Genomic DNA, 23424 nt, shown 5'->3' on the forward strand with positions numbered 1-23424 from the left:
TTGCTCTCTGCAGGATCCCCAAGAGGGGCAGGCTCCAGAGAGCACTGCAAAGCTCTCCCCCCACATCGGGCTTTGCTGGGTTACTTCTCACTGCCAGGTCAGTGATCCCATCTGCTCCCTGCTGGGCAAAGAGACTTGAAGATGGAGAGACTTGGGGCACTGGGAGGAAAGCTGGCCCTGTGGGGCTGCCCGGGACATTGATGGTGAGTTACAAACGTGTGTGCTCTCAGTTTCTCTTGGCGCAGAGCTGTGACCATAAGACAGGACCCACTGCAGCAGGAGATGATAATCATAATCTCCAAGAGCCAAAGCGTATCGGTACATTCATGTCACTTGAGATTAGCTGACTGTTTAACATCTGCACAGATTTCTCTCTCCACCTCCACATAACACCCCTCATGCAGCTATGAAACTCATTTAATTCCCTTCCAAGAAAGGCTGAGTTGGAAATGTCACACTTTGTATATCATAGCGCAATTCCTATGATGAAACACACAGCTTAAATGGCAGTATTGGACTCTGGTGCTATTTGAAGGCCAGCAAGCTAAAACACCTTAAGCTTTTTTTAAAAAAGCTTAGCTTACAAGAGTGTTACCAAGTTTCATAAACACCCAGTTACTCTCTTTTTAATACTCAGAGGTTGACTGTTGTTTTCCCGTTCAAAGGTGCTTCCTTGCCACGCAGCTCAGCAGGGAGAGCACGCAAGCGGACGCAATGGGAAGGAAGCGTTTACGCATGCTAATAACTTCCACCAAAGGAGCACAAGTACTAACAGGGAAATTGTGCTAAAGAGACAACACGCCACTTCCTTGGCTGTGCCTGTTTGGTCACCGCAAGGTACTTGGTGCTCAGAGCCATGGGGCGAGGCTGGGGATGGCCTTCCCAGCTCCATGGGAAAGCCAAGGCGTGAACAAAGGAAAGACGCATTGGCTTGGACCGCAAAGGCAGGAGAAGCAGTTTGGTAGCGGGGCCATTTTGGCACACCACAGGACCAAGGGGCTGAGGACAAACACAGGCCCTTTCCCATTCCCAGCAACATGGGTCCAGGGGCCAGAGCCCTTCCAGGTGCTCTTCAGGCCATTTTACCGTGCGCTTCTCTCGTCACACCAGCACAGGTTTCCTAAGTCCGCATGGGCCCTGTTTATTTTTCTTTTTTTTTTTTTTTAAATCTATGATTGTATTAAGAAGTGTTTTGCTTTTGGCAAAGGTTACTGTGGGGCCAACGCTGCGTGGAGTCTCCTGCCTTCTATCACCACTATAACCTCTGAGCAGGAGCTTAGCCTGGCCAACACCGCTTATCTTCAATGAAGGCAGGCTTGAATTTCCACCACCATATAAAAGATAGACCCCAGTGCTCCTCCTCTCCCCCAGTGCATTCTTTGAAATGCCACCCAGGCCTTGTTATTGCTGGGAGGCTGGAGAGCCAGGGATTAACTGCCTCAGGCTGCATTAGGCTTTATTTGTCTAAGCAGCCAGAGGTGAGGAGCAGCCATAAATATTGTGAAATGCTGTGTGTTGTGGAAGGGCAATGTTGGGCAATGCAGGCACCAAGGCAGCAGGCATCACATCTTGGCCTCAGTGCAATTCTGGTGTTCCTGACATCGTTGGACAGGTTGCTGCCTCCCTACAACACAGCGGGTTTGGGGGACATCAAAACCCCTCCTCAAGTGTTCAAACTGGGGACATGAAGCTACCACCCATGCCTTCCGGTTGCTTCTGTTAGTCCTTGTAGCACATGAGCAAGTGTGGTGGATCTACGTGACCAAGTGGGAAAATCCCACCACAGCACTGTCACCCAAGGGGGCACATACTGGCGTCTGAGCCTGTTTGCCTGGCACAGGGCTGTAGGGGGTGCACTGTGGCTCCCCTTCACTTGTGCACCGGGACACCATGGCACAGGGAGAAGAGGAAGAACAGGGTATGCCCTGGTCCCTTCCCAGCACTATTGCCAGAGCCAGCACTTATAGACAGCAGCCCAGGACCTGCTGAATCTGGTAGTTTGGCAACAACCAACAAACCAGATGAGGAGTCATCAGGCCCAGATGCACGCTACATTAGCTAAATTGCTTTACAAAGGCATTGCTGGGTAACTCCGTTTGCAGGCAAGGTGTTTGCTTCCCCATGTTTCATCCCAGCACAAGGACCACGCACTGCCTGCCCAGTGGCACGGAGAGTTTCTTGGTGTGACTGCATGCAACTCCCACGGGAGCATCCCGCACTACAGCCGGCCGCCACGCTTTCAGGACACGCTGTTAAACTTCTGCCCTTTGCTTCCCAAGGGCCATGCACTGCCGCGTGGTGAAAGGATGATGGCCACTTAGACCAAATTACACTTCACTGGGGACTTTGCTCAGGCTGGGGCAACACAACACGAGTGATGGATTTCTGTGGTCGCTGCATGCCGTCACCTCTGCTGGATGCAATTTTGCTTGCTGCCATCACTCTGAACTGGTAGTTTCCAAATCCGAGTATAAACCACAATTCGTGCCCAACCTTCTTGCCTCAGTAAATATCAAGATTTACTGTCGTCCATGGAAACTATTGACTTAACCCTTACATTTGTCAGTATTTATTTTTTTAGGTCACTATATATAACATCCATATCAGCAGATGCCAGATTTCAGAAATAGGGAAAACAAGTCACAGAGGGAGAGCCAAGCTGACCCTCACTGTCAGCACACATGTGTGTCTATGCAGACACATACATTCCTCCCCCAGCTGATGTGGGACCTTCCACACACAGGGAAACCAGTGGAGGGTTTTCCAGGCTCTGCTATGCAGCCCTGCGTTTTTTGTAGCTTTTTGGGGGGGTTTCATGTGTTAAATTAAACCAGTAAACCTTTTACAGGCTTCCCTGCCACATGAAGAGCCCACGTGCCTCTGTAACATAAAGCGCTGATGGAGGAACCCAGAATCCTCCACTGGGTCTCCTGGGACTTTTGAACATGCAGATAGACCTTCACAAACCTGTGGAGCCACTAGCCAACTCACTGCAGCTGGCTGGGCCCCACCGTGTCTGCTGAGCCCCATGAAGCCCTGCCAATGGCCAAAATGGGGAAACCGCTGCAGGATGGGCACTTTGTGCCCCCGGAGAGAAAGGGGACTGTGACCCAGGTGTGAAGCCTGGCTGCCACAGGCACTGCTCGCTGGCTAGCGCTGGCCGGTCAGGAAAGCCATCATGAGCTTGCAAATTCTTTACAAGCTTCCCACGTGACACAATTACCCAGGGGCCAGATCCTGAAAGCCCTTTCTTCTCTCTTTACTCAGACCAGTCTCCACTGAAGTCATTGAGACATTGGCCTAAATACAACTGAAGGACTTCAGGATTTGGCCCAGTAATAAAAACTTCCTTCCTTTGTCTGCTGCTCACTCCGCATGATCCCACTACCTTCCAGCCTCCTCCTGGCCATGTCTCCCGAGACTGGGGCCATCGGTTGTTTTGGTTGATGCTGCTCTTTCATTTTACCCTCCGCCAGACCATGCCTGTCCCCTTGTGCAGCTGCAAGCTGCTGAAGTGGAGAGAGCCAGGGCGGCCAGCAAGGAAGAGGGTGGCTCGCAGGGTGAAATGTAACCCGGCAGAGGAGCAGTGCCGGTCCTGGGGACACACGTGTGTGTGGACACCACGCAGGCTGGGAGCAGCCTCGGCCATCACCACCCCAAAGTCAATTTCTTCAATACCTCTTTGAGGATGGAAGGAGTGCTTCCAAAAAAGCCCTTCTCCCCACTGCTGACTGTAGAGCAAGTGCCTTAGGCTACACGCTAAACATTTACGTGATGGGGCCCGGGTGAGATGACTCCTGTCCAGGAAGGTATAGCAGGAAGTTAACTCATCTCGCTGCAATGGCAACTATGCATCATGCTAGGAAGCGACACCATAAGAAACACGTATAATTGTAAACAAATAACTTGCAATATGAATTTTGCTGCTTTTTCTGCCTCAGAATAGCCAGGAGGATGTAAAGTCCTGTTATCCCCCATGGGTACCTCATCCCCAGAGCAGCCATCTGAAACGTGCACTGGGGTTTCGGGCAGGAGCTCCTGCTTCCTTCCCATGTCTGCTAGCCTTGCACGCACCTGTGGCACTGATAAAGCAACATATGAACACAAATGGACTGATACAGTGATTCCCTTTGCACCAATCTCCCTGCCTGTGCTGCTTGATAACAGAAAGCAAACACAAAAGGAATTTGAACTTAGCTGAAGTGAGAAGCATTTGGTCCTGAGGTACCAGCATAGTCTGATGGCTTAAACCTCAATCCTGCAACTCGCAGATGCTCACGTAAGTGACCTGGTCGTATTGTTCAGAGAGCACAGAAACGACTCCTGCAAGTTCCTGCTGAGGTCTTCAGTCTTGCAGGGAGATTTTTTATATTGCTCAGCTAAAACTGAAGTGGTCAGACACGCACCTTGGACCATGCAGCTCTAACCACCCCAGGGAACACACAACTCTCCGAGCAGCAGAAGACCAGTGATCTCAGGGCTGTGAGGCTTTAGCATGGCCTTTGCACAGGTCTGTGTGAGCCCTGTGCCACCCAACCCAGCTGAGCCAGCTCACCATGCCCTGCATCCTGAAGCAGAGCACAGCAACGCCAACCTGTGCATTGCACAGATTGAGAGTCCAACAGCCAGTGGCAAGGGCTGCCTTGCTTAGGGCTTGCTCTTTAAAAAAAAATACAGTCTCTCTGTACATTCTGCCCTTTTTAAATACATTAATTGCCATGGAAACAATGCTTTTATTGGTATGGGAGCAGCCTGGTGGCCTCCACAGATGCAAGATAAAAATCAATGGATACATTGAAATACAGGCTGTATTTCAGGACCTTTTGTGGTTTTGGGGCTGGTCACCATGGGCGCATATGAGAGAAAGGCTCAGACAGTAGCAAGATGCCATCCTCTATGGAGAGAACGCTGGGGACAATAAAACACGCAGTAACATGTCCTTTGCAGCGTTTATCTGCTCAGTCAGGGCACACTTGTATGGGAGCCAGTCCCATTACTGATGCGTGCGCTCAACTCCTGGCACTGGTCATCACTCTCAGCTCCTGCTGAAGCATCCCAGCCTTGGCTGCCCTTTACATCCTCAGTGCCAGGGAGTGGAAAGCCTCACTTGGTCTCAGACCTTGGCAGGGTGGCTTTGCTCCATGCCTCCTCTCCTCATCCATGGCCCTTTCCACAAGCTCAGATGCCTCACCATTAAGAAGAAAAAAAATGCCAATATAATATATATATGCCATCATTTCTTGGCCTTAAGAGTCTTTTAAATAGCACTGAGGGGGTCTGTACACAAACCAGCACAAAGGGAAGGGCTGCGAGTGCCCTTCCCTCCCTCCCCGCAGCCACCCCTGAAAACCCGGTGCAAAGGGCAGCCCTGGCTGCCCGGTTCTCCCCTCCTGGCGAGGAGGAGCGCTGCCCTGTTCCCTGCCGTGCCGCCCATCATAAAGGGGTCCCTGAGCTGTTATCAGGCAGTGACAGTTTCCGCCATCAGATTCCTCCTGTCCGTCAGGAAAGCTAAATAAGGAACGTCGTTCAGGCGGCTGCAGGAAGAGGGGAAATGCAGGGACATCCGGCCCAGCTGCCAATTTTTCCTTTCCCATGAACCACCGCTGACCTCCACCAAGGGAGAACCTGGACACCCAGCCTGGCATCGGCACCGCTCATCTTCACTTAACCCTTCTCCAGTGGGCTGCCCCGGCCCCCGGAGCCTGCCCGCGTGGGTGGCCTTGCCATGCCATGCAATGCAGCTGTGGTGGGACGGCACACGGGCGCTGCGTCACCGGTGCTAGCACCGCAGACCCAGGCGGGCAGACTTGGCACGCTGGCTGGCATTTGCCCAGCAAACTGGAGCCATGGCCAGGAGAAGGCTTAACCCCTCCAAGCCTGCATGCGGGTGGGTGGCTACACCTTGCATGGCAGCAACGGGTCCCAAAAACATCATTGAGCCACTCTGACTCACTTCCCTCTTTGCATGCACTGGGACAGGGAGCAGGGCTGAGATTATTCTTTCGCTAAGCCCTCTCCAACCGCGCTGGGGTTTTCCAGTCTCAGCTGAGAGTTGTAACCAGCTCTAGACTGGGTGCTGCAGGCAGGTAAAAATCTCATATCCTCTTTATCTCTGCTCACTCCAGGGCTCTGCCCATCAGTTATGGGGTTAAAGACCAGGAAGGTCTGCAACCCACTCAGCCCTTTCTCATGGTCCTTCCTGGGAATAGTCCTGGGGTCCTTGCTGCCTTTCACTGCACAGAAGCAGAGCAAGGGAGCAGCAGCTGCCTGGTTATTACATGCTCAGAGACGGGGAGACCACAGCACTTGCTTGGAGTATCTCTTGCCTTTCCCCAACACCCCATTCTCTATGATTCCCCAGTTTGGAGTCTTTTCCTGACCCCCTAAACTGATCTCCCTCATTAGCAAATGACGTCTGTCCCATGACACCTCCAGGTTTGGCCCGCAAAGCCTCTGCTGGAGATCCTCACCCTGGAAGGAGGGGGCAGAAATACAGCAACAAAAACAATTCACACGTGGGAGAAGTTGTAAGGTGAAATACAAGTCACTGGCTGAAACCTGTTTCTGCTACCTCAGCAGGGAAACGACTCCAGGAGAGACTCCCCACTTAATATTCTCAACTTATAAAACTTAGTGGGAGTTTTGCCACTGGCTGCCGTGGGGCCAGGTTTTCACTCTCCTTCTGCTGAACTTGCACCTATGAGATGGAGCGATTTGCCCACAGCCGCTCAGCAAAACGAGTGGTCACACTGGGCTCAAGGGCTCATGCCTCCTTGCCGACTTGACCACAGGCCATCTCCACTTCCACTATTTTGCGTTAACAATGAGGCACCGCAGATGGGCAATAATACTGTGTGCCGAAAACATCAGAACTATTTGACCAGAGAGAAAAAGCCCCCCTGGGACCCGGCTAACCCTCCCTTTTAACAACGTGAAACAAGAAACAAAGGTCTGGGATAGCCAGAGGCAATAAAAACCCTGGAATTAATTTAACCAGTCACTAGATGCCAGTGCAGCTGCAGCAGTATTTCTTCTCCTAATGAAGGACAAAAGATAATTCCAGCTCTGGCCCAGGGCAAGGCTCAGCACTGGCGTCCCCCAGCAGACACTCGCATGCACCAGGTAGTCACGGTCCCCTCCATGGCACCCAGGTGGCATGGGACCCTCTGGGGGCTGCGTGCCCGGCTCCCTGCTGCCCCTTACCCAGGCAGAGATTTGCAGGATCTGCCTGGGGCAGGTCAAGGCAAAACATGGTGCTGGGCACCTCTGGCTCACAATCGAGGTGGGAAAGGGGGCTTTCAGCTTTAATTAACCACCTGTGGATTTTTTCCTTGCAAACCCAAGTATTTTTCCACACACAACTGCCTTTGGGCCCAGGCAAATGTCTTATCACCCACAAGACCCTGTGATGGTGAGCTCCAGCTCTGCATGGTGGTGTGCAACAAGGCACCGGCCTCCCGCCATGTTCCTCATCCTCCTACCATGGGAACCCACCAGGAACTGCCTTCTCCAGGCAAGCAGTGATTTTGCAGCCCCCTGTTACAATGCCCGGCCTGTCTTTCCCAGCAGAAGAGCCCTGTGATGTGTAGTCGTTCCTTGCACGGAAACCACCACATGAGCTGCTCCAGCTCCCCACTTTCCATGGGCAGTGCAGCCTGTGGGGTCCAGCCATTGCAGGGCTTTCTGCTTCTCCCCACACCTGCAGGGCCCCCATCGCCCCCATCAGTTCATTGCAGCTTTCCCCTGCCACTGGGTTTAAATACATGCCCCCCCGCCCCAAACTGGGGGTGAGGGAGCCCCCCACCTTGCCCCCATTGCTTGGGGCTGTTTCAGACCAGCAGGCTGAATGCAAAGACACTACATTCATTTGGAAACACCTCTGCAGCACCAGCTTAAGTGGCTGGGGAGAAGGTGGGGGAGATGGGCACTATCTCCAGGGCTCATGTTGCTCCCCAAAGCTGCTGAGAACCAGGCAGACCTGGGGACCCATCAAGAGCCCCCTTCTGCTCCGCAGCCACTCTGCAAAGCAACCTCCTGAGCGCTGTAGATGCCCTGTACGGCATTGAAGAAACTGCTGCCTGGCCACAGCTCCCTCCTGCTGCCGTTCCCGTGGGATCCTGCTCTCCCTTTCCCTCCCCAGGAACTGCCCTGGGACGCCAGGAACAGCCTGTTCCCTCCTGGCTGGCCAGGAGCACCTGCCCTTCCCACGCCTGCCCTGGAAAACACCGCACCAACACGGGGCCAAGAGACACCCCGGGACAGTGGTCTCATGTGGAACATGCCCATGGGAGAGATGCAGCAGAGTGGGGTGGGACAGGCTGGAGTAAGCCCCCTCCTGCCCTGCCTGTGTGGGCTGGGGATGTTGTGCTGCTGGGGGAGTGTCCCCTGACCAGATGTCAAACTGAGCTCAGCAACACCCTTGTGGCTGTTTGGGCAGGCAGTGGGCTGCAGATTCACATGCCCAAGCCAAATCCCAGAGTGGTAGTTGCAGCCCATTCCTCCAGAATTATCCCTAAGCAGATGGTGGAGCATGGGGGCCATGTGCTACCCCTTTCCTGGCAGCCCCAGGGACCATGGGCTGCATCCCTCCCATCACTCAGCTCCTCCTTGGAGGCCCTGGCTCTGTTTCATCACTAACAAGCGGCTGGGTTAAGCCAGAGTGGGCTTTGTTGTGCACTCGTGGGCTTTTGCATGAAAGGGTGTTGCTGAAATGGCTCATGTTTATTACTTGCAATAAAGTGACTGCTTCAAGTCCCAGCTGCAAAGGCGAATGTTGCTGCTGGCACGGTCAGTGCGGGGCTGTCCGAACACCCGGCCGGGGAGGTCTGCGTGATCTTAGAGGAGGGCAGGCAGCAGCCGCCAAGGTGATCGGCTCAGGTCCTACACAAGCACAGGCCCTTCCCTCATGCAAAGGGCATATGCTCCTAAATGCAGCATGCCAGAGTCCCCAGCAGGATTATTTGGCTGTGGGGTGGTCAGTGCTGCTCTGTGCCCAGAGCATCATGGCTCAGGGAGCACATGCTCTCCCCATTGCCATCCACAAAGGGTTACCCCAAGATACCATGGGATGATGGGGCTGAACCTCTGCCCACTCCTGCACCACACTGCCTGCAAAGGGCAGCACCCCAAATCCACTCCATCCTGGGAGCACCGCAGAGCTGGGACAGAGAGCCTGTGTGCTCTTACACATGGCATCCCTTCCGAGCACTGGCCCATTTATCCAGGTACTTGGGTGCAGGAGCAAGCATGATGCAGGACCTAGAGCCAGAACAGACCTTTCATGATCCTGAGATGAATATTTCACCCTTCCCAGGTGTAAGTCTCACATCCCTGTCCCTGCTCCCAAGGGGAGAAAATATTTGTACCCAGTTAGGATTATGGTTAATGAGGAATTTGTGGGTCCTTTACGCACTGATGAATTGGTCTCAGGTAGAACTAAAGAGGCAGCAAATCCCCAGGGTACGGTTCCCCTACTTGAACTCTGCATCGCCCTTCATCGCTGTGCTAATCAGACAGTGCTGGAGAGCTTCAAAGCTCCGCACAGCCCTGTGCTGACGAGGCCCACACATCATGCAGCCACGCTGGCCAGAGCCTCCCAGGCACCGCTCCCCGCACCTCCAGGAGATGAAAGAACCTGAGAACAGCTACACCATGCTTTACAAATTGCTAACAAGAGAGCTCTGAACAGCTGCAGCTCCCGCCGCCATGCCACCAGCAGGTCCCTTTCCGTCCTGCCTCCTGGAGCAATCCCTGAGCTCTGGCAGCCTGGTGGGTCCTTCAGCCCCATGGCACTAAAGCCACCAGCAGCATTTTGGGCAGAGCAGGTTCACAGTGCCACTGCCAGCGATGCTGTCTGTACCGCACCTCTGCATCGCCATGGCCAGACCCGCAGCCCTTCTGTGAGCTCACTTCGACAATGGCAGCAAACGCCGCCGGTGACAGTGAGTCACTGAGCTGAGGCTACAGAAAATTCTATTTATGCTCCCAAAATTCATCTCCCCACATTGCAAGCTTCCAGCATTACTAACTTTCTCTTGGTCTCACTCCGATCCAGGCTGTAAATGCTTTACCCATGCAAGCAGGAGCTTCCCTGGGGAAGCTGGTGGGGCTGATGTCCCGTCCCCGCTGTCCTGGCAGTGCCCACCCAGCTCTGCTCTGCCCCATGGTCTCTTTTCTCTGGAAGGGCGTTGCAGCCCCACTTCTGCTGTGGTTCCACGTCCACCTGACCCAAGCTGCGGCCAGGGGTTTCGACTCGCTCCCCAACAGCCTTTTGCCCCAGAAGTGCTATGGGAAGGAAAAGCATTTCACTGGGATCTGTCTTGGGTGACTTCCCAGGCAGACCAGAGCTGCCAGAGACCGCTGGGAGAGGCAGACTGGACGGCATCGCATCTATCACTGCCTCCTCACGCCTCCCTCCCCAACACGCTGCCCAACACTCACAAATTAATGACTCTGGGCATGAAAAAAATAAATAAACAGAGCAGGGAGCCGGCCTCCAGGCTGCCCTCCTGGCCGGGCACTTCCCCGCGCAAAGAAACCCCTTCTGCCAGAGCCTGATGAGGCTTCTCCCCGCTTGCAGCGAGCACACCCGCGGCACAGGCGCAGCGTGGGCTCACCCGGTCTCCGAACCCCGCAGGGACGGCAGCAGGTTCCTCCCGTCCCGTCCCTTCGGGGACGCTGTCACAGCCGTCGGGGGCACCCAGGCGGGCACCGCGGCGCGTCCCCGTCGGGGCTGGGGGAACCTGGGTCGGGGCTGGGGGATCCCCCCGTTGGGGCTGGGGGACCCCAAGGCGGGCTGGGTTGGTCCCCGTCGGGGATAGGGGACTCTGGGTCGGAGATGGGGGATCCCAGGGCGGGCTGTGTCGGTCCCCGTCAGAGCTGGAGGGACCCTGGGTCGCGGCTGGGGGATCCCTGGGCGGGGAGCGCCGGTCCCTGCGGGGTCTGGGGGACGTGCGGGCGGGCAGCGCCGGGTCCCGTCCCGTTCCGCCGGGGCAGCCCCCATCCCCAGCGCGCCCGCAGGTGCGGGACGACCGGCCGGGCAGGGCAGCCCGCAGCGCTCACCTGCCTCCGAGACAATGCCGAGCCAGAGCCAGAGGGGCAGCGTGCAAACTCTCTTCATCTCCGGGGCTGCGGGCAGGTCCGTGCGGGGCGGCGCGGAGCGATGCGGTGCGGAGCCCCCCGCACCCGAGCTCTGCTCCCGCCGCGCCCCAGCTGCGGCGACGCGCGGCGGCGGCGGGCGGGGAGCACCGGGGCCGCTTCCTTTTCCTCCGCCCGCCCGGGCCGCCCGCCGCCCTCCGCCGAACCCGCGGGGCGCCGGGCGGGCGGCGGGGCGGGCCGGGGCGGGGCGGGCGGGGCGGGGACGGGGGGGGGGGCCCGCACCTGCGGCTCCGGGCACCGGCGGGGTGTCTGCATCCCCGCACCTGCGTGGGTGCGTGCGTGTCCTAGGGGTGCATCCCCCTGCAGCGGGGTGTAAGCGTGTCCCGCACCTGCGTGCGTGCATGTGCATTACCCCTGCCCCTCGTACACCCAAGCACCCCCCACACCTGTGCATCCCACCTGCATCTGTGTGCACGCACATCGCCCCGCACCCGTGTGCAAATGCCCACGCATCTCCTTTCCTGTGCACACCTGGGCACACATCCCGACCTCTTAGACCAGAGGGATTGCACACAAATACGCCCGGTGTGCGCACACCTCACGTGAACGTACCCATCTCACATCTGCCTGCACACACCCCCTCATGCCTGCGTGCACCCCCATCCCCCCCCAAGCCCACACATCACACCTGTATGCACGCACTCAGGCGCACAATGCTGCACATGCCCCCTGAACCCCAACTCCTCCTGCAGCCCCCAGGGGCACACAAAGATGCACACACACTTTCTCACACCTGTGTGCACACCCTTGCACCCCTACTCATTTGGGGGAGCACTAGGGGCCCCCTGCTCATGCTGTCCATGCATGCACACTGCCAGCAGTGGGAGGCAGACATGTTGCCCCCCACAGCACCGTTACACGCAGCACACACACCCCTCTCTGGCAGGTGTACACCAAAACCCATGCACGACCGTGACGTTGGCAGCGGGATGGTGAGTGTGCCACTCCTCATGTGCCAGCAGCGCTGCCTCTACAGCACTGCCACTGCCAGCGACAGCGGCTCTGGCTCGGTGCAAACCAACTGTGAACACACTGCAGATGGAGGTGATGGCAGTGCTTTGGGAGTGCGGCTGCACGGCGGGCACAGCCCTGGCTGGCTGCCTGCGCACCCAGTGAGCGCCGAACGGATAAATAAGCACAGCCCCACGCTGCACCCAGGGGGGTTATTAATTGTGCATGTTTGCAGACAGTGAAGAAAAATCCTGAATGAGAACCATGTGCTCATGGCTTCGAAAAGGCATGAAAACTTCTTGTGCACTCAACGGCTCTTGTTGCCAAACCCATGGAAGAAATCACCCTGTCCCTCTCCTGGAGCCATCAGAGGGGCTCCAAGCCACAAAAGTTATTTTACCCAGCTCCCCCCAGCCTAATTAGTGAGTTTTTAACCCTGAGACCGCTGGCTGCATTGCTCTTCAGCAGACTCATCTTGGACCACCTCCCCCTTCCATCTCAAAGGAACAGAAAATGATGGTGTCCCTCCATCCCAGGTGGGTGCTCAAACCCCTGCAACTTTCTAGAGAGATTTTTAAAACTCAGCATGATGATGGGGTGATGAGGCAGGGCTAGGGACTGCAGAGAGGGGCAGCACTGGCCACTACTGCGGAGTGAAGAGCTGGGATTGCGGGATCAGACCACTCCCCAGTGCCAGGGGCTGCGATCAGGGATGGGGCAGCCATGGAGCTCCCCGCCACGGCAGCATACCCATACTGGGGACCACCATGACCACCAGGAGCCGTCATGCACCTGAGATGAGCAGCGAGGTGATGAGGTGTGAACAGTGATGGAGGGATGAATCACATCACACCACTGAGATGCTGGACAAAATGCATGACCCGAGGGCTGCCTGGAGAGGCTGAGTGTGAGAAGAGCAGAGGGTTTGACCTGGGGTGTGGGGGGAATCCTCTGGAACCCCCAAAATCAAGGGCTTTTGGCATCCTCCATCCATTGCAGTACAAATGTGGCACCATGCAGGCGGTGGTGACTGGGACCAGCCCGTCCATGCTGCCATCTAACGGCAGGACGCTGGGGAGGGCTCGCCCCGCCACGGGGAATTTTCCATGACAAACACAGGGTGACTGTGGGACCGATGGGACCTTTCCATTGTTGCCACCCTGGGAAACAAAGGGATCTTATTTTAAAATCTTGCCCCTCTTCCGGCACGTGGGGAGACCGGAGGAAGCAAGGGCTTCCCCAAACCACGGCGTAAAGACACAGACTCATTACAGCAGGGGACCAGGGCAGGAGCTGCCAGACACTGCCCAGACCCAGACATGGCTATGGGAAAGGCACACTGGGGTGAGTCTGAGAACACCCAGGGACAAAAAGATAAGGTTAACTTAGAGAGAAAATACAGCCTGGTCCTGGGGACAGATGGCGAGAACCAGCCCTGGCAGGTGCAGAACCCGAATGCTGGAGCACAGAGGGGTGCTTCACCCCCATGGTGCCCACTCACCCATCCCTGTCCCCTCCTGCCCAAACCCAGGGCCAGGCCCAGCCGGTCATTGCATTCACTCTGCACCCGCGGTTTCTACTCCGCAGTGCTATGGTTTATCAGTGAAATGCATCTTCAGACAGCATTTAACGGCAGGCAGCATTTCCTTGCCAGGCTAACACTGCATGTATGGCAGCCCAGAGCAGTGTTTTCCCCACATGTAGGAGCCACCATATGTGCTGCATGCAGGACAGGGGCTCTGCCTGCCCCAGCCTTCCTCCCAAAGCCCTTCGCCAGCAGGGCCAGGCAAGGACATCATACCCCGAAACACAGCTCTGCCTGTGAGCAACACGCTCTGGCCACTGCACGCAACCTGGCAGAAGGAGAAGGAGGAAGGACGTGCATCCTCAGCAGGCTGCTCAGCCCAGGGATTTGGGACAAGCAGGTTTCACTGCTCTCCAGCTCTGCCTTTGGCAAGGGGAAGGTGTAGGAGGTGGCAGCGATGGCACTGGCACACGTCACAGCGAGCTGCGCGCAGCCTGTGCCGCCACACCAGCCCACACGGCACACGGCAGCGGTGGGCAGTGGGAGCTGGCTGTCGCCCTCCTGCCTGCCGGCAGCCGCCGAAGCCGGCTGTGCTCGCTGCCTGCCAGTGCCTGGCAGCTCTGCTCCCCCTCACACTTTGGGGACAGCTGCCTGCTGCTGCCCAGCCTTACTTGCCTGCAGTTTTGGGGCAGGTCAAGGAGGACGATGGGTTTCAGCTCCCCCAGCTGCAGCTCCCTGCTGCGTTCAAACCAGCCCCAACTTCCTGCAGAGGCTCCCAGCCCTTAGAGAGGGGACGACAGTCCCCTGGGACCTCTTCCTGCTCACAGCAGCATTTCCAAGCTAACAGCTCTCTTCTCCACTCTTATTTGAGCTGAGGCTGGGGGGCAGTGAGAGGATGAGGCAGGAGCCCCGAGAGGAGGCTTAGAGTCCAGCCCAGGCACTCAGCAGAGAGGGAGCAGGGGTCACTCCCCAGCTAAAGCCCAACTGGGGACCAGGAGGGACCAGAATCCCCTGACAGCCCCTCCTGAGCAAGGCTGCACAGAGCAGCAGTTTCCCAAAAACTGGGTCCCGTCTGCACCCGCCTCCACCCCACGCCCAGCAGAGCCCCAGGCTCTCAGTGCTGCTGCACAGGACGACGCATCTGTCTGCACCTTGCATGGGTCATCCTGCTTTCTGGCTGGGCACTACATCTTCTCCTGCCCCAGCACAGGCATTAGGCAATCCCAAAACCAGGCACTACAGTGGAGCCCGGTGCTGGCATGCTGTGACAGTGCTGCACTGTAAAGGGGAATGAATGTCTCTTGTGGCACTGTGGGAGGACAGGGCCCCCTATCCCAACCCCACTGGGCAGGGGGATGACCAGTGAAGGACTTGCTTTGACAAGCGTCCCTGTGCCCAGCTGCAGGAGCTGGAAAGCCCCTGTGCCTGGCCCTTCCCCTAGCACAGAAAGCTGGGCCTCTGCAGAGGAGGAATTTGCAGGCTCCAGTCAGCACTGGGGGCTATGCAGGATTGGGGTAATTCCCAATTCTGCTTTGACACTGGAATGGACTTCAGTGGGATAAACACGACAATCCCACCCACCCCAGGCACTGCCATCCTCCCTCCCACCCATTGCTCCTGCCAGCCAGGCTCGGACCCACCCCAGCACCTCCTGCCTCAAGTCAACACCACTGACTCATGACGGAGACCAAGCAAGCTGGGGATGCAGCCAGCTCCCCTCCCCCTGCACAAACAGCAGCAGCCAAATCCACTCAACTTGCCCCAACCTCCCAGGAGCCTCAGGCCACCCTCCCGCAGGGGCAGCGCTGCCAGTGGAGCCGCATGGGGCTGACGGGCAAAGAGCCGTGCTCGGACCACTCGCTCTGGGCAAAGGCTGCTGGGGGTCTCAGTAAGTTGGCCTGAAATGGGACTTTACATTTTTCACATATACAAATCCTTAAGACCCAGGCAGGCCAGAGGAGACTGGATCTTAAAACCCACGAGAGTGAGCTCAGACAACCCTCCCCACCCCACAGGGCTGCCAACCCCCCACCTTGTTCCCGAGCAGCCCAACACAGGGAGGGGGTAAAGCAAAATGCCAAGAGTCACTGCAAGATGTGCAGGGAATGGTACAAGGGAAGGGCTGAGCAAGCAGTGGCTCCTTCATGCCTCCTGTGCTGCAGGCGGAGGGAAGGAGCCTAGGCTGGAGCAGGGGCCAGAGGGCTGCTCTGTGTCCCCAGGCTGTGCTACACCCCAGTGCAATAGATACCTACTCCCAGCATGCAAGCCCTGAGCAAGTCCAGCAGGCAGTCATATTTCTAATGAATTTTAATAGTGATTTCAGTTGAAGGGAGACAGCACCAGAAGTCCCTGGGCTGCAGTGGGTCCCACACCGTGCACTGAGCTCCCTCTGCTGCCAGCCTGGAGCCCTTCCCCACAAAGCTCCTCCAGCAGAGGAAGCCCACCCCAGGGACAGAGTTGAGTGTCAAGAAGCACCCGACAGTGATCTGGGACCACTGCCCCCCTCCTCCACAGGGTGGGAGCACAGAGGGACAGGAGGTGCACACAGCCTGCAGCCACCTCCACTGCAGCCCTGTGGCGGTAGTTACTGAACTGTGCAATCCTCAGGGATAGAAGGTTGTTCAAGGGGTGCCAGGCACCTCCTGGAATGCAGTGCAGTACCCACAGACCACAGCACACAGAAGGGAGGGCAGACAGGAGCTGGGAAGAGACTCAACCTCCTCCTCCCTCCCCAAAATGAAACTAAACCAGCCCCCCAACACCCACCAGGTCCATATGTACAAGATCAGCCTCCAGCATAGCCCCAGGCAGCCCTCCAGCAGCTCTGAAGGGAGAGGTGTGCCAGGCTGGTGTGCCCAAAGCACCCCACTCCCCCGTCCCTCACAGGGCCAGGTGGCAGAGGCGCATGGGCTCCATGTTTTCCCTCCCATCACTGAAGCAGGTGCTGAAGAAGGGGCAGTATCTCTCTGCAGTGACCTGGTGGAAGGTGAAGAGGTGGGACATGTTCCCAGCATCGAAGAAGGTGACGGTGCCCTCCCGGCAGTCCAGAAAGACCCCCACTTTCCGGGGAGGCCGGCAGGGAGTCAGGCGCACCCAGGGGGTGGTGGTGGCCCAGTACTCCGTCCTGTTCCGCAGGCGAAGCGTCCAGTAGCCATTCTCAGGGCACAGCTTGACCTTCACTGCCCGGTCCACAGCCTCGGCAGCCACCCCCAGGTCCCACTTTGTTTTGCTGCCCACCCAGACCTCCCAGTAGTGCTGGCCGCTGTCAAAGGTCTGTGAGCCCAGGACATTGACACATTGACGGAAGCGCCGGGGGCTGCTGGGGACAGGCTGGGCTTGATTCCTCTCTGTCACCGCCGTCAGGTCTCTGGAGAAGACCAGGTTGGGGTGGGCTGACTCAGGGTCGAAAGTGAGTGGGGCAGGGGCTGTGGAGATATAGAGCATGGCATTTTACCGGTTGCATATTCCCTCTGCAGAGCATCCCCGGCCCTGCCACCATCGCACATCCATCCCTCACACTGGTCTGCTCACCAGGGCAGATGGACTTCAACATCCGTCTCCAGAAGATGTACTGCAAAGGGCCACTGCGGCTGTCCCTGTAGTGCTCCAGGTCGAAGGCAGGCTGGGTCTCAACACGCACCGAGGGCCTGGGGCAGAGAGAGCAGCAGTCAACCCCTCCGCCGTGCCTCTAGCAAGCCTTGCGGGAAGAGCGTTGTCAGGATCACAGCATGCTACTGATGCGACGGATTTGGTAAAGACTGCATATGAACCTCCCTGGCAGCTGCTTACTCCCCCTGATGTGGCGCTACCCCCAGCATGGTAAGTGGATTGGTGCAGAGGTGTTGCGGACAGAGACAGATCTGGCAGCACCGCTCGTGAAGTGGCGACTCATGGCAGACCAGCACAACAAAGCAGGACTCCTGCATGGGTGAACAGGCCAGGCCTGCAGAGCTGGGCTGCATCCCACTGCAGTCCCTAGGGAGGGAAGGGACAGGGACATGCTCCCCTACAGCAGTTCTGGTCCTCAGCTACTTGCAGCCTCAGATAAATGTGCACCTCGAGGTCAGTTTTGCAGCCCCATGAGCTGTAAGAAGCTAAGAAAGTGCAGGGCAAAGCCAAAGCACCCAAAGACTGTGGCATCAGCACTGTTCTTGCCTGCAGCATGCATGGCTTTTGCACCCATTCCGAACCAGCCTGTCTCCTCCACCCACTCTTCCAGCCCAGCCGTCTTGACACACATGCTCCCTGGGGAGAGCATCCAACACGTGCTGGTGACCAGCACCCGCCTGCACAGCACCAGCAGCTCGCTGAGCAATTTGTGATGCTTTTAGAACTTGAGATAAGATCCCTCCCCTGTGTGGTCCCAGCCAGGGACAGAGATAAGCTCTTGAAAAGGAAATCAGCTTCTTTCATGCCAGACACGTACCTGATATCCAGGCTCTCCACCTGCAGTGAGGAGCAGAGAGAATTAGCAGTCACTGTCTGTAATTCATGCAGCTGCACAAATAAGCTCCCTGTTCTGCCTCCTGCTGTCACACAGCACAGGGACAGGAAACCAACCTGCCAGGACCCCCACCCTGGGGGAAACTGTCTGGGCACTGTGGCCAATGCAATTTCACAGGGGTGACAGAGAAGGAGGAAGACTCCCGAGACCCACCACATCCTCCAGACTCCAAGGGATTGGGTAGATAATCTGGAGGGATGGCAGTGAGAACAACTTCCAGGTACAGCCTAACAGTGTCATTTAGGACTGCCCCCATCCCAAATTCAGATCCTGAAACACTCCTCGGCCTCCTGCCAGGGTCAACCAAGAACACTCACCTCCAGCAACGACACCTCTTCTATCTTGCTCAGGGTCTGCTCTATGCGCTCTATGTCCCTCTGCAGCACTGACATCCCCTCCTCCAGCCGGTGAACATCCCCGTGCAGCCGTGCCAGTGACTGCTCTTCCTTTTCGCCCAGCTCTGCCAAAACAGCTCTCTCCTCTTCCTCCAGGATCTGATGAAGGTTGGCGAACTCTGTACGGATCTTCAAGTTCAGTTCCCCAGACACCTTCTGAGCAGAGGGAAAAGGCAGAAGATGAGTCTGGCAGCTAAAATACACAAGTAGGTGCATGGGATGGCTGGGCCCGTTAATCTGCTTACAGAGTCCTGGAAATCAGAGAGTCTCAGACATACCTACGACTTTTTGGATGGAGAACAGGACACAAGGACAACTTTCAAGAATGCAGAGCCAAAGGTGGGGGGAAACCAAACCAAAAAACAAACAAAGCTCTACCGATATCTCAGTCACCTTAGCTAGAAATCCTTCCACACAGCCACAGTGGGACCCCGCAGCTCTCTCCCACGCCACCAGGAATTTGCTTGTGTGCAAGACTGGAGCTCTTGCTTTTCTTGAGCTGCAGACTCAGCTGTTCAGGTTAGCTAGCATTTATTTCACATTGTGTCAGACCCTGGGCAGAGCTGCCCGACACTGGTAACTTGCTCTTTTTCTCTGATGCCTCTGCCTCTCAGGGCTCCTGTTTGTATGGGAAAGATGGGGGAGCTGCACAAACTAAACTCTGTAGTTAATCGCATGGGATAAAATCCCATTCAGCTCTTTTCAGAGGTCACTTTTTCCAGTTGTTTAGTCTGCCAGCCAACCTTATGGGGTTCTCACTGCCTTCCTGTCTGTTTACATGTGACAGCCAATGACTTTTTATTTTCCCAATTAAGCTTTTAATCTCTTAAGTGCAACCTTAGCCGTCATTATTTTTGTCTTGAGAAGCACTTCCTGAAATGCACATCCCTTTCTACCAGCAGGAAAACCATCTCCCCCAGAGTACACCTGAAGCTGGCTCACCAGCTGGCACGGCACCCCAGCCTCCCTTTGCTCTAGCAGGTACTTGTGCTGATGCACCAGAACCGCAGAGGATGTGCATGGTCTCCCTGTTCAGAGCAACCATTTGCTCCTTTACTCTTGAAGCACCTCTTAGCTCATTCACTGCCATGGGACATCGGCCGCATGCATGTATTTTCTAACACTTTTTCATTAACCTCAAAGGTCTATTCCAAATCTGGCAGTGAGATAGAGGTATGAAACACAGTGCAGGCAGGGGGGATCAGAGGCTCAAGTCAGAGGGCAGGCTCTCATCAGTTTTATCTCACCTCTGAACTACTTATGTTTTCCTTAAACCCTCCTTCCTTGGCTTTTAATACTTTTACATCACTCAGGAAGGAAGCACAGTCAGCCTGTGGCTGTTCTTGCTTCATTGATCAGTGACAAGGAGGCAGCCTGGTGCCACCAGAGCCCGGAGAGAGCACCCAGGCTTCTCACATCACCTCAGAGCTTTGCAGTAAATCCAAACACAGTCCTTGCGTCAAGGCCACTGCTCTCTGCAGCACCAACACTGATGCTGCTGACCCAGCTCCTTCAGCTTTGCTGCCACCCCTTCAGACACAAAAGAGGACTTTAGAGCTTCCAAGAATTAATCTTCTCCCAAAGCGGCAGCATGCAGGGCCAGAACAGCCAACAGCTCTCACCACTCACCCTGTCTCAGCTCTGCTACACCTTGTAAATGGTGCATTAATGAGTGCTTAATGCCTTTCCCAAAGCCTCCACTGAATATTCGGTAGTGATGGGCTTTGGCCTACATGCAGGGGAGTTTGTTCAGATCCCTACACAGTTATTTATCTAGATTTTTACAGGAAGCTGAGCCAAACCTTCGCTGAAGTGATACACAGATCCCCTATGAACATTAACCCAGAGGCTGTACAAAAGGCTGCTGTCACAGGGCATTACCGTCAGGCCACAGATATGTTCCTCTGTTGCATGCTTCCTCCTCAAAAAGTTCTCCATTTCCTTCTGACGAGCTTGCAAAGCATCTTCCAAGTGCTTCTGCAGGAACAAGGAAAAGAAGGTGAGGAGACCATCTCACTACTCTGCTGTGATTCAGGAGCAATCCTGGTTCCTGAGGCCAGCATTAGAGGGAGGCTGCAACAGGATTTCTTATAAAGGTAGTAAGGAGAAGAAAGCACCTGATGCACAGGCTTGAGAATTATATACATGTGCACATAATGAAACAAGTTTATTTTTAAGACTGCGAGCTCCAGCCTGGGATATCTGTTTGCAGAAGGTTTAAAACCTGTGTGCTGTGCACTGACTTGTGCAGTCACAAGTCAGCCCTCACCCCCAGCTGCGTGGTCCTCACATGAGAAACAACCAGGCTGCGATGGAAGTTGGGAACAGCAGTGAGGGAAATAAATGCAAGAAAAGAAAGTGTCCAAAAGACAGCTAGAAGGAAATTGGGAGAGGGAATGAATTGGGAAGAGATACAGATGTCATTGCACTTGGGCCAGGTGAGGCGCACACAGGGCTCCCCAGTGGGGGAACTGACTGCAGGAGGAGGGGATGGTGGGCTCTTGCTGCCCGCACAGGGCTCGTGCAGCTCCATCCCCTTCGTCCACAGCCACACAGAAGCCACTCACCTGCATCCTGTGCCGGTGCTCCACAGAACCACAGCGCCGTACCTTCTCCACCAGCCCTGACAGCAGGTAGTGGGTGCGGAAAGTCCGGCTGGGGAACTCACGGCGGCACTGGGGGCAGGAGGGGACACGGGAACAGCTGTCCCAGTAGCCCTGGATGCAGGCCTTGCAGAAGTGGTGCATGCAGTCCAGCATGACAGGCTCCCTGAAGAGCTCGCAGCAGATGGCACAGGTCAGCTCCTCCCGCAGGCTCCGGTCCTGGCTCCTGCCTGCCATCCCTGCTGGCACATGGATCTCACACTGAGTTTTCCACCACGCCCCCACCCTCCCAAAATCCCGTTCCTCCTTCGCTCAGGGCTGCAGTGGACTTCTGCCTCTCCTCATGCTGGGCTCTGCTGGGTGCTCTGGGGCAGCATCTGGTTACCAGACCTTAGCCAAGGGGCACAGGACCTGCTCGGGCGCCGCACTGGCTGTATCCAGCCCTGAACGGTGGGAGGTACAGCGCGGTCCTGGCAAAGGCTCAGTCCCTTTGCAGAATAACAACTTTCTGTTTCCTGTTACTTCAGCAAAACTGCTCGCAGGGTTTATCAGGGGTTGGCCGCGTGCCCCTGACAGGGCCCACGGGACAGGGTGCCCTGGCTCAGGGACAGCGAGCCGCGGGGTGACCCCCGCGGCCCTGTGCTGCAGCCCCCGCGCTGCAAGCGGGGCTCAGCCCCGGAGCGGCGAGCGCCCACTGCACCCCGCCGGGGCCCGAGTCTTGGGGTGCGCGCCGCCGGGTGCACCCCGCGACCCCGGGGCGCCCAGCGTGCTCACGCCCCTCCACCCCCCCCTTAGCACCCCCATGCCCCTCCAGCCAGCCCCGCCGGCCATGCACCGCCATCCATCGCCGTACCATGCACCGCACCTCCGCGCAGCCCGCAGCCTCCGCACTTCGAGCCTCCGCCCCGCCCCGCCTGCGGACTGACGTCCGCCTCGACCAATCGCCGTGCGGATGAGCTCCCCGCTCGTCCGCTCATTGGACGGAGTTGCAGCGGGGAGCTGGGCGGGGCTCCGGCATGTGACGTGGTCACGTATGCGCAGGGCGGGACAGGCGGTGGGGCCTCGCGCCCCGCCCCTGGAAGTGGGATCGATACGCGGCGGGTGGTGACCGGGACGGCGCTGCGATGGCACGCCACGCAATGCCCCTGCCCCGCCCCGCCCCGCCCCGCCCCGCCCCGCCCCGCCCCGCCCCGCCCTGCCCCGCCCCGCCCCGCCCCGCCCCGCCCTGCCCCGCCCTGCCCCGCTGCTGCATTCAGCGACGACAGCGTGGAAACGAGCCCCGGGGAAACACCTTCCCCTCCCTTCCCCGTTTCCCTTCGCCAGAGGCCTGAAGCTTGCAGGAACCGAGCCAGCTTTCCAACTCACAGGACCTTCAGAGAGTAGCTCAGACCAACGCTTTGCGGACATGGCTTGAGGTTTCGCTCAGGAATCACAAGGGCTGCAGGCTTGTTAGCAAAAGACCTAACAGTTTTCATCCTTGTGTGGTCACCTGATGCTGGGCCCTGGGATGTTGTGGGAAGCAGCAAATGCTGGCGGACATGGGCAGATAAAAACTACAAGAGCTGTTGTACTGGAAGTAAAAGCAAAGAAAATCAAACGGAGGGAACATACAGGGGCAAGCAGCTGTTGCAGAGGCTGTCTCTCTTCTAACCACTGTTAGAGCATCCCCCAAAAGGGAGATGTGCCAGGCAGTGTCCATCTACAACCCTCCTCCTACTGCTTTGTGTTTTCTCGCCATTAGAGCAGTGCAATTAATGCAGAAAGTGTTTCCACTCATCTTCATATGCTTGTCCGAGGTATTTTGCCAGGCTTTCGCTTGCCCTGTGCATGCTTGCTCACTGGCATGTGGCCACAACAGCCCTGCTTGCAGGCATTGGGCTCCCCCTTGTCTCTGCCAGCCCCTCAGGGTCATATGCTCAGCCAGACCCTGTGCTTATGTTTGGACTTTGAGCATCACTGACTACACGAGGAGTAATCGGTCCTGGGGGATGCTGGCCATGGGCAGGTGAGATGTACCCTGCGCAGCCTTCTGCAACCACCCAGGCACAAAGCAGTGACGAGCTGAAGCTCCTTGTTGCTCACCATTGCTCTGCAGAGCCCTGGCGTAGGCAGTGTGAATGCTGGAGAGTGTGTGGTGGGGTGGGCTGCGGGTGCCCCCAGCAAGAGCATGGAGCTCCAGGAGATGCCATGGAGAAGCAGGGAGGATGTGGGCTACTGTGAAAGTGCTCTGACGCCTCTGGGCACCCAAACAAGTGGCATCTGTGGACACCAACAAGGCCAGGCCATGCC

General features: G+C 56.8%; 2 protein-coding genes across 3 annotated transcripts in view; both read right to left on the reverse strand.

The window, feature by feature from the left end:
• Positions 1–11318, reverse strand: part of FLT4 (fms related receptor tyrosine kinase 4) — a 60443-nt gene extending 49125 nt beyond the window's left edge. For both annotated transcript variants that reach the window (XM_064458463.1, XM_064458462.1), the window contains exon 1: positions 11062–11318. In XM_064458463.1, coding sequence (XP_064314533.1) covers positions 11062–11119 — 58 coding nt within the window. In that variant the 5' untranslated portion in view covers positions 11120–11318. The remainder of the gene's footprint in view (positions 1–11061) is intronic.
• Positions 11319–15925: 4607 nt separating this feature from the next.
• LOC104050712 (zinc-binding protein A33-like) lies at positions 15926–22153 on the reverse strand. Its single transcript, XM_064458464.1, is given in 8 exon segments — positions 15926–17058; positions 17165–17280; positions 18060–18079; positions 18455–18688; positions 20414–20509; positions 21100–21374; positions 21989–22129; positions 22132–22153. Coding segments are annotated over 8 exon segments (1449 nt in total). The 3' UTR covers positions 15926–16513.
• Between the last annotated feature and the right edge of the window lie 1271 nt (positions 22154–23424).

Source organism: Phalacrocorax carbo, chromosome 8, assembly GCF_963921805.1.
Source record: "Phalacrocorax carbo chromosome 8, bPhaCar2.1, whole genome shotgun sequence".
Taxonomy (NCBI): domain Eukaryota; kingdom Metazoa; phylum Chordata; class Aves; order Suliformes; family Phalacrocoracidae; genus Phalacrocorax; species Phalacrocorax carbo.